The sequence below is a fragment of the Lagopus leucura genome, unplaced genomic scaffold (genome assembly GCF_019238085.1).
Source record: "Lagopus leucura isolate 7727_CA_CO unplaced genomic scaffold, USGS_WTPT01 Super-Scaffold_73, whole genome shotgun sequence".
In the NCBI taxonomy this organism is placed as follows: Eukaryota; Metazoa; Chordata; class Aves; order Galliformes; family Phasianidae; genus Lagopus; species Lagopus leucura.
The window spans coordinates 73,875,132-73,891,787 of NW_024962252.1; the positions used below are offsets into that span (position 1 = coordinate 73,875,132).

A 16,656-nucleotide genomic window follows, 5' to 3' on the forward strand; every position below is an offset into this window, starting at 1 on the left:
ATACTTTCATTTAACTTTATCCTTTTGCTTTGTTTTGTTATTTATACATAAATTATGCAGACATTCACGTAGTCAGCTTCTGCATTGCTGAAAGTTATTCTTTTATCACATGGGTTTGTTATTTTTCCAAGAGTTTGTTTTCTCTATGGAAAAATTTCTTAATTGAATTGCTAATATACCAGTACTGTTCAATAAATCAAGACACATGTTGTCTTGCCTTGACTTGTAAGAAAATAAAGTGCCAAAGAACTAGAATGCTGTGTTCTAAAAGAATGCGTAGGGTGCTTTCCGTCTGGTTTTTGGAGCAGCTTTACTATTCTTTAGGTCTTCTGTATTTGAACTCAGTTCTATCGTTACAAGTAGGCAAGGACAAGTAGCTTGATGTCTGGCTAGCTATGGTAATGAGAAGGTTGAGGGTAACTTCTTATTTGCTCTCAGATCAGTGAGGGACGGATGATTTTAAATGCATATTTTGAAAGTAACTTTTTTTTTTTTCCTAGTGTTGGGGCATCTAATGTAGTTTTTCTTTCTGAAAATAGTTGATTACTACATCTTTTATGGCGTTTGCTCTTGGAGATACTGCATTTGCATCTAGAATACTTTAAAAAATTACTTTGACACCATGAAGCACTAAGTTGTTTTAAGGGTGTTTCCTGTTTTAGGTCATGTGAATTCTGGACATTAAAGCAGTTTATTCTCAGAATGATCACTGTGGAGGTTTTGCGCTTTTTAATGTACACTTAAATGTGTTAAAGAAAAAAAGGCACAACCGATCAAGAACAGCAAAAACCTACACAAAAATAGCAGTTAGGTGTCATGGGGGGAGGCTGTGCTGAGTGTGTGGATCAGAAGTGACAGGGGAGGCAGCCATTCCTCCTGGGGTTAGCAGGGAGAAAACGAGCACAGTGATGAACTGCGTGCTCTCTCGTGTAAAGCATTCCAAACGTATATGGTTGCAATGTTCCCTTCGTTGCTTGAAATGGAAGTGCTTGAAAGAACATTTAGTATTTCTTAACTGTGCAGACCTATATTTTTATTTTTCACTTTGGCATTTGTCTCTAACGAGATGGTTTGGGAAGGTTTATAGAGCCGTGCATCTCATGCAAGTGAAGGGTTTGAGGGGTGGCAGTAGCCGTGACCATCATCCACTGTCAAAGAAACACCAGGGAAGGGAACATTGAGTAGAGTGTTTCTCTTAAAAGAAGGTGCTGCTTCTTTCTGTGCTGTCAGTTGATCTGTATTGGACAACTTGTGATTATGCCTGGCTGCACATTTAAGAAAAATCTCAACTTCTATGAGTAGTTCAGTATCTTGCTTTGCATAAGGCTTTCTGTTTATCACTGTCAGCCTAACTCTTGCTCATAGTGTTTCTTTTATTTTCTTGAGGGCTTGTTTGCTTTTTTAAGTGGTGTTGCCAAAGATTTATGTTTATATTGGTTTGTTCCTTGAACTCTTTGTTGTTATGAGTTTTACCTGATTGATTTGGTTTTTCAGAAATGTTAGAAGTTGAACATTTAGCACAAACATCTTAAGGGCTATGTTTATACGCATTTTTTTTCTGGTTAGAAATGCTGTGTTCCTTTGAATTACACTCAACTCTGGCTTTGTGGTTTTAAAAGAAAAAAAAACCCAACAAACGAGGTTTGACCTCTCCTGAAGTTAAAATATCCAGAATGTTCACCTGGACTAAGACTTTGCATAAGGTGTTCAGCATGGGTATTATGTTATCCTGTTGCTGCAGTATAGCTAGCAAGTGGAACTCCTGTTTCTTTACTCCAGGATGTTTTTTTGAGCCTGGAAATCTCTGTTCAAATTCTGAGACATGAAAAATCTGACACAAAACTTACCTGAAAGCTATTAGAAGGTTAATCAAAACTTCTGGGGGATTAGAATGAGTTTACAGGCGTGTATCTGCTACCAGCAGCAAAAGGACCTTGGTTTTTTTTGTTGTTTAGCATTGGTTATCATGACTCACCAGTGGTTTGTTTCATTTCTGAAAGTTTTGTTTGAACAGTTAACTGGAAGATCACTCCTAGTGCAGACATTGATGCAATTAATTTTGAATTTCTATGGAAAGAAAAACACTTGTTCTGTAGGACAGCATCACGACAGCTACATCTTCCCAGGTGAGAACCAAAAACGACTGCCTCTATTCAGGTACAGAGGGAGCACTGATCTAAATAAGAGCTGTGTTGCTTCCTGGCTGATGATTAGAAACAAGGCTTGCTGGGATGGAAGAATGTGAATCTGTCTCAGCTAACCTTTTGAAGATTTCACTAAAACCCAATTTAAAAGGGGAGGAGGAAACGTGCCTGCGAGCTTGCGTGCGTGAGACTTCTTTTAGATGGTTTATGAACAGTAATAAGATAGGATTTCAGGCACCTCATCAAAATCATTAGTGTGCTTTTCAAGAAGTGCTTCAGTTCTGCCGTAATGCGTAAATACAGATTTAGAAACATAACAGGGGAGCAAACAAGGGAAGAGTATTTCTTGAACAAAGCAAGAAAGCATTCCTTTTCCAGGACTGGTAGGAGCTACATTGCATTTATCATTGAACAGGATCCCTTGCTTTCTGTGCTTTTTCCTTTTAACTTGTAGAAATAAATCACCAAAATAATTCTTGCGGTTCTGACTCTTCTTGTCACGTCTTTTATGTACAGCGAACCTTTGTTTTCTCTCTCTGTACTTGGGATGATCAGCATTTCAAATGGTTTTTTTGCCTGTATAATACTGAACATTAAAAGTATCAGTGCAACAGTGGTGCTAATGTACTTAACAAAATGTGTTTATGAATTCTGGCCTACTACTGTGCAACAGCATTTTAACTAGCTTAAGTAAGTTGTCTTTGTAAATGTTATTTGACATACGTACAATCAAAGCTTTTGAAATACTTTGCAAGGCATTTTTTTTGTTATCTAAAAGTTCTACTAATTCTAGGGCATGATAATATTAATAAGCATTTTCAGTTGTCTTTAGTCAGAAAAATAATTTTGGTGTAAACATACGGTAATAAAAAAACCTCTTACATGTGAAGATTCCTTTCTTCTATGCTCTTGGTCTCATCTTTTATCTTCCCTTGTAGAGGCTCCACATCCCCTGTATTATGCTGCTGTAGTAGTAGTGCAGCCTAATAACAAATGAAGGGTTGAACCTGAACTAGTTTTCTATGTTGGGTTGTTTTTTAGGGAGGGTGGGTTGCCTTTCGTTGCTTAAGGTTTTTGGTTTGTTTGGTCTTGTATTCCATGCTTAACTTTGACTTGGTAAGTAACTTTCTTCACTGTTTTGAAAATCTAGCTAGCATCATACTTTTTGCTTAATGTGATTAATCTCAAGCTTATATATCATAGCTAAGGTGAAGGAAATGGTTTAAAAGCAAGGCCTTGTTAAGGTACTGTAGTTTCCTCGGACTATTCAACTACATAAATTCTGGAAAAGAGCTGACTGGATAGCAGTTCTCTAGAAACAGATATGGAAGCTAAAATAGAGAGATGAATATAAACCATTATATCAGCTTGACTTAAAAAATAAAAAAAATAGAGAAACCCAAAATGAAAACTGAAAAACAGAACTAAGTAATGATTCTTTCTTTGCTTTCTGCTTTGTAGTCGTCTTCCATCTCCAAAAGCCGGTATCAACAATAGATAAAACCTTGATTATAGAGGCATAATTTTTGGTATAGCTAAGAATAGTGCTAGGCACACTTCTGTTAAGGTTTCAGTTGTTCTCAGCTTCGTTAAAGCTGCTATTACGGGTTCTGATTCAATATGACTGTTGTAGTTGGGCAAGGAATGGATGTGAATGGGGAGAAATGTAGAAAAGTCAGGGTGCTAAAAAATGTGATCTTTTAAGGATGACTGGCATAACTGTTGTCGTTCTGGCCTTACATGTGGATGATCTGAGTCAGTCTGTTTAACAGCTTTGCATGCTGAAAAGACATTGTATCCTTGAACTGAACAAGAAAGGGAAGTTTTTAGATTTTTCTTCATCTAAATAGAGTTGTTGGAGTTGTAGAGTGTTGAAATAAGTGTCTTGGGAACGTTTGATGTATTGGTGTCATGCCTTTAAGTCAGGGGATGAAATAGATGCTTTCTTGATGTCTTTTCCAACTGATTTTTTTTTTTTTTTTTTTTTTTTAAGAAAGTTCTGATATTTATTACTGATCCTGTGATTTAGGTTTTTGAGTTCTGCTTATCAGTAGAGCATTGGAATGTCTGATGTGAAGAAAAAGACATACTTAATACAACTTGATATTGTAAAATCTGAGGAAGGTGCTTGTGTTGTCATAAGGCGAATTATTTATTACCTGCAATGCATATAAATAGTGATGTTATTTAGGAATTGGTGGAAAGTAGGTGGATCAGAACATTCTGATTTTGTTCCTACTTTTCTATTAAAGGCCTCTTAGAGTTGACTAATACAGGGTCACAGAATGGTAGGGGCTGGAAGGGACCTCTAGAGATGATTTAGTCCAGCCTCCTGCTAAAACAGTTCCCTACAGCAGGTCTCACAGGTGGGTTTCCAGGCAGATTTTGAATATCTCCAGAGAAGGAGACTCCACCACCTCTCTGGACAAGCTGTTCCAGTGCTCTGTCACTGCTGAAGTAAAGAAATAGTTCCTCAGTTTCATATGGAACTTGCTGTGCTCCGGTTTGTACCATTGGCCTTTGTCCTGTTGCTGAGCACCACTTAGTTTTTCAACCTTTATACTATCCTTTACAGTAGATTGTGCATCTTTGTGAAAAAGATTCGGAGAATTTCTGGGGGAATGTTTGGAATAGCGTTTTGCTGCTGAGTTTTTTTTTTTTCTTTATTGTTTAAGCGAGTGTAGAGACTTGTATTTATGGTGCATTTATCTTTGACTGGAGAGCAACAACTGTGTACACTGAGCTAGAAACTGAAATGAATCTGTTCTGAGTTGTTCCAACCCTTCTTACCTAGTTTAAATGCATTAGATTCTTTGCAGTTTCTTGTATGAATTGTTTGGATAAGGCTGTAAATTGAAACTCCATCAGTGCTTTTGTCAGAGCCCAAGATACATTTTGTAAGAATAAGGAGCTGCTTTGTTGCGGTGTTTTCCCTCTTGAGCGTCTGTGCTGTGCTTTGGCATTATTGTAAACAAAGCATTTCAGCGTCCCTTTATATTTAACATATAAAAAGTGCTTCAGCCATAGAGTTTTAGAAGAATACTTTAGCTTAGCCATTGGAAAAATAATAAATCAGAGTTCAGCTACTTTTTGGGATGCACTGGCGTATCTTTTGACTGTGGAAAGTTGCCAAAAGGGCAACTCTAATATTCTGTGCTGTGCATAAAGTTTCTTCTTCGTTTCATTTCAAATTGAAGCAGGATGATGAGGGCTGTACTGGCATGTGACTCGACTTTCTGCTGCTTACCAAAAATAATGGTAAGGAACGCTGTGTTGTTTATGGTGAAAATAAGGAATCCAGGAATCAAAAGCAGAATATGAATGTATTTTCCGAGCTAGTAAAACTGTTGTGATAATAGTAATAACAAAATCTTACTAATAATGCTTCCTAACTGAGGTGGAATTCTTACAGATAAATACCCCAGGCATAGGGGTGTAGAACAGCTCGGGAAGAAGAGACATTGGCTGCCTTTGTGAGACATTTGACTTCAGATTTTAGATGAGTGAAAAACCAGTTTGAGTTTATGTGGGCATTTGTTTGCCAGGTTTGCTGCAAGTTCATCTGCATTTGACATGCTTCACTTCTGCTCCTTTATGTGAAAAGAATTTGGCATACATAATTCTTGAAGAATTACTGAGCTGCCTCAGTCTAAAAACATGAATAGTTGTTTAAACTGTCCAAAAAAATCTTTTTTGTATCCTATTAGCAAGATTATAAACTAAGGAGGAACCAAAATATCAAATATACAGCGTATATTTAATCTGTGAGTTGGCATCAGATTTAGAACAATGAAATGGCTTTCTAGAGAAGCTGGAGGATATACAGAAATTTCAAGAGGATGATTGAAGGTCTTATTAACTCAGTCTAATTAACGTCCTTTCTGTACAAGGTGAGGTGTTGTGTGCTCTGAGAAATGATGAAAAGTGTAAGGGAAGTACCAAATTGAATCAATTTTCTTTTAATGATAAATAACCCTTCAGGTCTGGTTAGGCAAAAGTAAACACATGTGGACTGTGGTTCTGCTTATAGTACGTGCCAGGATTCAGCTCAGAGTGAATTCTTCAGCAGAGTTATAAACCTTTGAAAATTGCTTTATAATGGAAATGGTGACAGACCATTAACTACGGCAGTATAAATGCATTACTTTAACATATGTTACAGTCATCCTAAGTTGTCGAACACATGAAAAAACAGCATGTGCAGGAAATTCAGGGAGGAGGCTTCTGTGTAGCTTTAACTAATTAATGACATGACTCAGTGCACGTTAATGCTTGTCAGGCACACGGCCCTCAAGGTGCCAGGCAGGTATCATTCACGGACTGAGTAAGATTTGACTGTGGGAACGCTGACATCCCGCTCTGAGTGCTGTACTGGAAGAGGACCAAGAAGGACATGATGTGTTTAATCACCAATGCAGTTATAGAGCTACTGAAGCAGATACGTTTTCCTGCTGCCAAATCATAAGAACTTCTAAATCAGAAAGATATGCTAGGTATGCTGGAAAGTCCTGTTACCAAAAAAAATGCAAAATCATAGTTACTTAAGTAACAAGTGCAAGCTACGTTTAAAATGAAATGTCTAATACGTGTCTTATATAAAAGCCTTTTCTCCAAATTTCTTATTGTCCCTGTCCTAAAACACAACCAAAGAGAAATTACTCCCAGAAATTACTGTTCTTTTTTTTTTTTTTCTTGTATAGGTATTAAGAATATACACCTGTGCCAGAATTATTACTTTATTTTTACTGTAGTGCAGCTGTATGAATCTGCCCACTGGTGGACATTAGCATTAGGAATACCAGTTTGTGTTTGTGCTGCCTCTTAGCACTTGTGTGAAGTATTGGTTTTTAGCATTTCTGGTTTGCTTTTTCATCTTTCTTCTTTAAAATGCGAATGGGGAAGCTGGGAAGTGCCTGACTGCTGGAAAATGTAAGGTTTTGTTACAAAACCTTTGGTATTTATTAGGTAAGCCTATCCAAGTTTCTTGGCAGAAAATTGCTTTCATTAGGAAGTCTGAGGATGCTGAGAAGAAGTGGATTTTTGTATAATGCTTTTAAACTCTCTCCTGGTGCTGTGAGTTTCAGCATGTATTTTATTCTAGAATCTTCAGACTGAGATTCTCTTTTACATTCTGCCTATTAGAATCAAGTATGGTACACCTATCAGTCTTGGAGATTTTGAGGTGAAACTATCTTCATTTCTCTAGCTGTGGCTTTATTTTGATAAAGTTATCTACTGGGGGAAGGGAAAGCGCTTCAGTGGAGACAGAAGAGTAGAATGCACACTGTTTTGGACTGTACCTCCCAGCTGTATTTTGAGAGATGGCAAAAATTAAAAGGAATAATGAGTAGAGTAGGGTATATAATTCAAGTAAATAGTTTTCAGAGCTTTTAATGGAATAGGTGAGGCCGTGCCTTTGTGAGAATGTAATGAAAGTGATAAATGAACAGAGAAGCAGAGTGGCTGAATAAGAGTGTCAGCTCTTTTGATTTTGCCCATTAGTTACAGTATATCAGTCTACAGGAGTGGACAAATGTTAGTTTTGGTAGTCAGTTCCTCCCTCTTTCCGTTGTGTGCATTGAATCTGAGGTGCAGTTGTTGATGTCGCTGAAGTGAAGCCCTGGCGATGGTCTCTGTGCATCTGTTGGTTCAAAGAGTTTCATTTGCTTAGATAATTTGTATGTACCATAATCCAAGTGAGAGGTGATATGAATATCCCAAATTGAGGTTTGGTATTTTTACCTTTACGTATGATTTTTCACTTGAATTATAAATGTGAATTCTGGGATGACCTATTTCTGCGATTTTTTTCTTTTTCGAAGCCCCTGTCGTTCATTGTTACTGCTTTCAAGGCTGTATTTTTAAGGGAGATTTTTCTGTTGTTTTGCTTCTTGGAAGTGGAAACCTTTTAAATAGCTGAGATTTTTTCGGACCAAGTTTTATCAAATAGTTGCATGCAATACTTCTGAAGCCTCTGGGATTTTCCAGCTGGTTTGAAATTCCCCTGCCTCTAATTTGCTCTGCCACTTGACCTTCCGAGCATTGCTTCACCTGGTGGTTTCCAAATCTACGTAATTTTTATCACCCTTTAGTTAAATGGTTTCTTTTGGCAGATGAAAGTACCTTCAAGTAAGGTTTAAGTTTTATATTGTGCCTCTAAGATAATGCAATTCTATTTGACTTGATTTATCCATAAATATGAATATCTGTCTGAATACCAGCTTAAATTACGTGCAGGTGGAGGTGGTAGATTACTAATACAAAACTGACTTTGTAAGGACACTAGATCTAAAGTATGTACTGCAGTAGCTCTGAACTACATGCTGTTAAGCACGAAGCTGACTTTTATGAGGGAAATCTGGGAATTACCTTAATATCTCCCATTAAAACCAGTCATTTGATGACTAATTCATAAGCATGTTGAATATCCCCAACCTAACTGTAAGAGAAGGGTGTGAAAGCGTTGGCTGTCAGCCTGAGGGCTTGCAGTCTGTTCTCCTTGCCAGGGTTAACTTAGGCTTTCAGCTCTCTATGCCTTATTTACCTTTACTCTCATCGTTCTAATGAATTTTCCTAGAAATCCCATATGTACTGCATTTCCTAGAAATCATCTGCTTCTGAGTTGCCCTCTGTGACTGTGAAGTGGAAACAAAGAGGGCTGTACCATGACCCCCTTATGTCATGACCCTTTTCTGATAGGAGCATTTCAAATGAGATTGCCTTAAAATAACCTGTATTCCAGGTGTATATTTGAGAAGACTGCCAGGAACATAGAAATAAAGAAATCAAATACGATTAATGTAAATCAACAATGTGGATAGGAAGCTTTACATGAGGAGAAATGGCACATGCAGGTTTGCTCAGTTTTAAGGCTAGTGAGAGGGATGAGGAAATCCTGTGTAAGAGGGGAAGAGATTTACAATGCAACAGAACACCATTAAATGTGTATTTTACTTGTCAGATGTGAATACCTCCAAAAATTGACATATCTACACTGCTTGATATTTTTTGTTGTAAAACTTTTGGCCTTAATTAAATATTGCACTTTTCACAAGGAGTGGTGGTTAATCAGCACTGTTACTATCTTAGTACTGGTTTGTTTGCAGTGACCTCTATGTAGAAGGAACTCACAACAACAAGAAAAACAAACAAACAAACCAAACTAACGAAACGCATCAAGGAACAAGAAAAGCAGTCAAGGTTCTCATCCAATGTTGCAGCCTCTGACTAACTTGTATGCCTTAAAAAAGCATATAAAGGCATCTGAAAGTGAACCTTGAAAGAGTAGCAGTGAGCTGAAGTTGTTTGGTTGCTTATCCAATTTTTTTGTTAAGAGTAAATGGCAGCCCTTTTTGTTTTTTACACATGGCTGTATGTTATATTTGTGCATTTGTGTGTGCTTTTCATTGTTGGTGTGTTGTTAAGTAAATATTATATGAGGATTTGGATTGATATTTAACAGCTGAGATGGTTGATGGAAACTTATGTCATTGCCCATTCCGATGTCATCAGTATGAACCATCTGAACTCTACCTTTCTTTTTCTTTGCTGCCCCTGGGGTTTAATGGCTTTGCAGAGAAGCTCCTGCCTGGCATATTGAGCTGCTCCAGAAGGTCTAATCCATAAGCAGTGAGTACTGAACTGCAGCACACTAATGCTGTAGGTGTTGACTCACTGTGCTGTTCTTAATTGCAGTTCTTTTGAAGGTAGAAAATCTGTGCAGGCTGTTAACATAGATATTGAATCTTTTGGTATATACCAATATGATATGTATTTGTATGGCTACAAATGCTGCTCTGGTTTTCCTGGGAATTAACTTTTCTCCTGTGCACATACTGGCTTTCATGTGTTTAAAACCAGCTTTCATGTGTCTGTGGCTCTTGCTATAGCTGGCAAATGCTTATGTCTCATATCTGCAGTGAACTGTGTTCTCCTAGAACTCTTGAGCCTGATATAAACCAGCTTTAAAATCTGCATGAATTGAAGAGCATCTGTAGTGTTTTCATGTGACTAATGCTAAGATCTGGTTGATTAAGACTGGATTTACTTTTGAACTGGGAAGTCATTCAAAATATTCATTTGCAAGCTCTGGGGGAAAAAGTATATAATTCTAATAGGTATAATCTTTTGTGATTTATTTGCTTTGGAGAAAAAAAAAATCAAGATTTTTGGTTTGAGTCTTGGTTCTTAAGTCTTATATTGTTCAGTGCAGATCTCATCTCAAAATTCTGTCCATGTTTGGTTGGAATTGGAAAACTGTTTAGGTAGCCTCAGTTGTTTTTAAATATACATATTTCTATAGATAAATATGCAGTTAATTTGCCTAAATGAGATCTTCCTGGTAAGAGGCTGCCCTGAGGAGGGTAAAAAAGCCTTCTGAGCATGGATGGCTTTGGTAGTACCTTACCTGCCAATATGTACTTTCAGGCCTGTTCAGCATGATGCTAATGCTTACAGTGGCATTCAGGGAATGTTGAATGAATCAGATGTTGGGCAGTGTGCACAGAAAATGGGTTGTACTTACCTGAAGATGTGTCAGTGCTTAGAGACTGTGAGTGTATTCTCCAGGTCACTTTGTAAGGGAGATGTGATATTAGGATATTTTGTAAGCTGCGGGAAGCTTTGTGTGATTTCGTTGTAGTCCTGGAGGGGGCTGTAGCCTTAACTTTATTTGTTTGTGAGCCTGCTGACTTTCTCGGAGGTTGAACGCTTGTGGCATAGTTGTGTGAATGCTTTGGAGACATCTGGGAGACTTAAGATGTTGCTGTTTTTCTCTCAGCTGAAGGTTACTGCCCTGAAAGTTGAGCCACACTAACAGATCATATGAACTATCCTAGTCCATGTCAGTGCAAAGTTAGCCTGGTTATTTTAAATTACTGCTGGATGCGGCTGAGGGGAGTAATGAACAGCTTGAGGTAATAATTCCTTAAACCATTCCAGCTAGCATTCCAAGAGCACATCTGTCTATGTCCTTATAAGTGCAGTATTTTAATCTCTCTCCTGCAATACTGTATCCAAGATTGGTCAGGACTGCAAAGCTATTGCCAAGGAGAGCTTTAATATTAAAGCGGAATGTATCTGCTCTTCCTGTCTGTCATTATTGTCATATAGGAATAGATAGGTCTGGTAAGTGTGCAGTGTCTACCTTAAAAGGTAAACTTATTCTTAAATATGAGGTAAATAAATGTGAAAATTGTGTTTTTAAAGCTCTATAAATTGGAAAGAGGTTGTCAGATGTAATCTCCTCCTCATCCCTGTTCCTAGTTTGGCTACTTCTAGCCTATTGTTATTTTTGATTCCTAGCTGTGTAAGTTCTTACCCTGTCTGAAATTCTCTGTGTTGATTCAAATGATAATGAATATTTTAGCTCAATTTTTTATTTTATTTTATTTTTTCCCCAGGTCCAGCAAGACTATGAATCTCTGTTCCAAATGCTTTGCTGGTAAGTGCAATAAAAGGCTTTATGTTTTTTGTTGGGTTATTGAAACCACATTGTTGGCATCTCCTGCAGGGTCTTTGCATGAGTTTTTTTTCCTCTGCTGTAGCTGTGTATGCATAATCGGATTTTCCTCACTTTGGTTCTTCATTTATTGCCAATCAAGAGCCTCTTGTGTAGATGCAACTTGCTGTTGAAGGTTATGGGAGTCAGGAATAGCCTTGAACTACAGTTCTGCTGTTAGCACAGCACCTATATGTATAATACTGCTCTCAAAAATGCATATCTAAACTGCAATTCACAATTTTGTAGAACTTTGTAATAGATTTTGTAGAAGATTTTGTAATATCCTCTGGAATGTGATGTGGATGAAAAGCAAAAAGTTGCTATAGAAAAACTCATTTCATTTTTTTTTTTTTTTTTTTAATTTGTAGCCTTTGAAAATTAAATCATCCATAGCTCATTAGTAGGCTGCTTACCATTGCTACATATCATTTTCTTTTATTGCTACCAGCTAAAGTGTTAGGAATTGCTATTGACCTTTTTCTGTTAGCATCTGCTGGCTTTGTCTTCCTGAATTTTTTTGTGCTATTGTTTAGTATTACAAGCTTGCTTTAAATTGTAATTAAAGTGGTATCATTGTTCATGATTTTAATTTCTCTTGGGGAAACAGACACAGTATTAAAAAGATGTAAAAAAGTTTTGAAACTGCCATTGGCTTGTCTATGGAGTATTTGCTTTTAGAACTTAAGTTGGTCTTCGTATTGAGCTTACACATTTTTTGAGTTTATTTTTTAAAAGTCATTGGCTCCGATGCAAAAGTGATGGAGTCTTTGAAATTTAAGGAGCACTGCTCATTCCCCCCTCCTTCCTACTCTCATCCCTCTGCCAAAATAAAAACTGCTTTTACAGAAGTTTGTACAGAAGTGTACCTTGACTGGTGGATTTCAAATCTTGGATTCAACGTCACTTCCTCAGACAAAAACATGGAATTATGAAGATTGTCAAAGATTGTTCAGCAAAATTTGGTGTAAATTTCTCTGGCTGTTTCCAAGGCCATGGATCACTGGAAGGAAACTGTGAAAAAAGTGCAAGCCTTTTCATATACTCTTTCCCTACAAACCATAGAGAGATATAAACTACTAGGTCTTCAATTTGACTCAGTACCGTTGTGTTCTTACCAGCACTGGAAAATGACTTGTTTACATGACACAAATATGTGGATTTGCTGATTCTGAGATAGCAGAATGGCCAATACTTAATATTTTGGATTTATCAGTGTACCCAGAACTTTAGAACCATTAGGCCACTCATTAAACAAAAGATCTTTGTTTTATTGCTCTTTATTTGTTTTTTTTGAGAATAAATTTTTGTTCCTTTTTTGGCTTCTATTCTGTAATTCTCCTGAAAAGCTGTTCCCTCTAATCAAATTCATTTTCTGCTGTAAAAATATGAGGTGATGTCTAAACATGTGGGATTTAGGAAAAAAAAATTCTTAAGTTCTTCAAGATTTTATTTGCATTTATTTTAGCTTGTTTATACTGAAAATATTTTTAGCATATTTTTACTGAGTTTCCAGCCATGGTATCGAAATAATGACGCATACTGTTGTTTCTGTAAACTGAACCACCACAGATAGCAAGAATTTAGGCAAGAAAGCTGTTGAAATATGTTTTGAACCATTCCAGGCACTCAAAAAATGTGATGTTGAGAAGAAATTCTGTTTTTTTTTTTTTTTTTTTTTTTTTTTTTCCTTTTAATGTGATAGTTTATTCATTCAAATGTATTGTGGTATATTTGTGTGCAGGATAAAATTGGGAATTATTACTTCTCCTGACCATTGTTTCCTTTCTGTTTTGTTTTAGAAAAAAGAAATCCACACAACGAAAAAGGTCAGTAGTTTCACAAAATGACTCTTTTTCTTTCCTATTGCAGGGTAGGAATCTAATCTAGTTTGTTGGTTTGTTTTAATTAATTTAGGACATATGCAGCACTAAAGCTATTTGCATAAGCTTTATGTTCTTACATAACTCATGGGGAAAGGTCAACAGATCAGCATGGAATGACAACATTGTTGGGTTTATATTGCAATATCGGTTGTTACATGGAACCTTTCTATCTTTTTTGTCAGACCTTCTGAAGCAGAGCAAAGGGCAGTCATGGGCTGTCAGTGTACCTTCTTGTTTGACCAAGTGTCTCCATTCTAATCAAGATGAATTCACTAGAAGTAGCACAGGGACTGAAACTCTTCGTTTCAAGTGTTTGTACATCTTAAATGAAACAGGAGAGTATTTTAAAGATGTTATTACGGAGGTGAAGTTGTTAAACTCTCAGTGACAAGAGTGAGTTGGTTATTTCAAATCCATAGAACCCTTTGTCCAGAACACACCAATTTATTGGTTTAGATCTTAAGGGGGCATTTTGCTCTTTTGTACGAGGACAAACGTGCTGTTCCTCATGCTAAATTGGCTGGTGCATGAAGATAGTTAAATACTGGAGAAGAGCTTGAGCATAACTGTCCTCTTCAACTCTCTTTGTTCCCTTCAGTCCATTTGTCTGTTCCAAGAAGGAATAGCTGATTTGTTTTGTTTAAGCCCAGTGGAAGTAGCAGACTCTGAAGCGTTCAAGAGCTTTTCTTATGTCATTTCAAGTTAATTGTATTTCTGCAAAATACAACATTCTGCCTCGAGTTCTGTGCTGAACACACGCTATCAGTGTTTCAAAATCTCCAGGTACAGTGCAAGTGTAATCTTGCATACTAAATTGCTTCAAATAAATTTGCTCTTCAGATGGTTGAGACATAGTTGTCTCAGACTTCTTGCACGTTCCAAATACAAACACAGTAAAGTGTAGGTTTTACTTAACCAGAGTATAAGCTGATAAGTGGAAAAAATGCAAATCACAGCCAGAGCATCTGCTTTAGTGGCACATGTTTTTGGCCTAATAGTGCTACCTCTGTATTTTCAATACAGAATGCTAAATATGAACAATTAAAATGCAGAATGGCAACGAGTGAAATTTTTTGGAAGTATTCTTTATTAATCTAGTTTTATCCCTGTTATGCTTAGGGAAGTTGTAGTATCAAGATCAGATAGGGACTTAGAGTGCTTGTGAAAAGCCACTTCTATGAAGCCTACCTGCTTTCAGGTAGGAATTCTACAAACATTCACAAAAACAACACCTGGTGCTACAAGAACTGAGTTTTAATTGGAGCCTGTGGGAACGGTCACAGCATAAACTATTACAGAGAAAGAATAAATATTTAAATACAGAAAACTATAAAACTAGACTTTCTACTTCAGTAGCTTGAAAAGAAACAGCAAGCCTGTGCTCTGATTTAAATCCATTTGATCTACTGGGAGTCTGGAAAGTTTAGCTTTTGTGATGGTGCAGTCAGCATTGTCCAGAGGAATGCAAGAATGGGATTTTGGGTTGTTCAGTAGTGTGTGAAGCTGAAGGTAAGTGCAGCACTGGACGGCTTGATGGGGAGACATGCTTGTAAAACTGAGAGATCATGAAATGGTGATTAGGATATTCATGGATTTGTGAATCAATTTCAAAGCAATTCTGTTTTTATGTGATTGAGACTTTCCAGAAGTGTATGTTCATGTCTGTCTTAATCCAGCTGTGAGTTGTTTATGTTCTGTGAAGGACTTGGTCAGTAAAATTAAAGAATTTTAATCTTCCTTCATCAAGGAAGGAATGGGTATTGCTGGTAATCAGCCATACGCTTGTCTCCATGCCAGGTTATCAAGTTTTGTAACTTGAATGGTACATTTTATTTTTTTCTTGTGTTTGGAGATCTAATGGGACGAGTAAGAAGTGGATACTGATATCTCCTATGTATCACCTGATTCTGGAAGTAGCTCATCTCCCTGTATCCTGAGCTCGCTCAGAGTGTATGTTTTTGTTTAACCTTTCTGTTTTGTTCAGCAGCTATTTATTTTGTCACACCCAAGTCATACGGAATTTTCAGAGCTTACAAAATCTGGTTTCTTTTCTGTGACTCAGAGTCACTTGAATAATGGAGTTTCCTCTTTTCACTGTCTTTGTAAATCCTGGGAATGATTTAGAATGCTGTATTATGTGATGGTAACAACACCTACTCTAAGGATGATCTGGCAAAAAAAAAAAAGTCATAAACATTCCTGCCTAAGTACTTTTTACTTTTAATGAACTTCTAGCTTGTCCATCAGTCAAGCTTTCAGGGTACTGAAAACCTTTTCATAGCTTGCATATTGTATGTTGCTGGTTCATGTTCATCCTGCTCCTGATAAATTATACTCATTCAGCCCTTCTCTTTGTTAATTTTTTGTTCCTAAATGAATAATGTCCTGCTTACATTTTCCATATCCTTGTGCTATCTACTAATAAAGTAGTACTTTATTGTTGGAAAAAGAGCAAGCATTTTCAAAAGCTTAAAACAAACAAGAAAGCACCAAACAGTTGCTTTACCTGTGTAAACAGTTCTGTTTACCTGCGTACAAAATGCGTCCTTTTTCAGAAAGGCAGCAGAATGTTTTTTACCTTTGCTGGTTCCTAGTGGAAGCTGGTCCCTCAATTTGTCGCTTCATTAGGCTAGAATTTGTTGCTGTAGTCGTTTCTGGCTTTGTATTTTGAAGTACAGAGACTGCTTATTACAAACAGTGGCACTCACTGACTGGTGCTTGAGACGGAGAAAGATGCATCTCTGAATTTTATTGCATGCTCAGACTTGAAGCTGAACAATTCTTTGGAAGATTGTATTGCTGTTTGAAGTGGCAATAAAGACACTGCTAATTTCTAGAGCACCTGCTGGTAGAGAACTGTAGCATTCCAGATACAAACATAGATGATGTTTGGCATGTACTTAATTTCCCTTACTCTGTGCCCAAGGAATTCTTGAGAGGCGGAAGAGCAGTAGGGAAAAGATGTCTTAGCATAATTAGTAAACTTGACAAAGTCAGATGTGTGCTTTTGAACTTTAGAAAAAAGAAAAAACAAACATGAAGTGGAATTAAGTGAACAATTGGATGAATGAATTCAGTCTACAGTTGGGCTTCACGTGTTCATAAGCTTGATTTACACTGCTGACCC

General features: G+C 37.0%; 1 protein-coding gene across 1 annotated transcript in view; it reads left to right on the top strand.

Annotated features, from left to right (window-relative positions):
- Nucleotides 1-16,656, top strand: part of ZFAND3 (zinc finger AN1-type containing 3) — a 130,470-nt gene that overhangs the window by 22,180 nt on the left and 91,634 nt on the right. Inside the window, exons 2-3 of the mRNA XM_042875446.1 lie at nucleotides 11,546-11,586; nucleotides 13,446-13,472. Of these exons, the coding sequence (XP_042731380.1) occupies nucleotides 11,546-11,586; nucleotides 13,446-13,472 (68 nt within the window). The remainder of the gene's footprint in view (nucleotides 1-11,545; nucleotides 11,587-13,445; nucleotides 13,473-16,656) is intronic.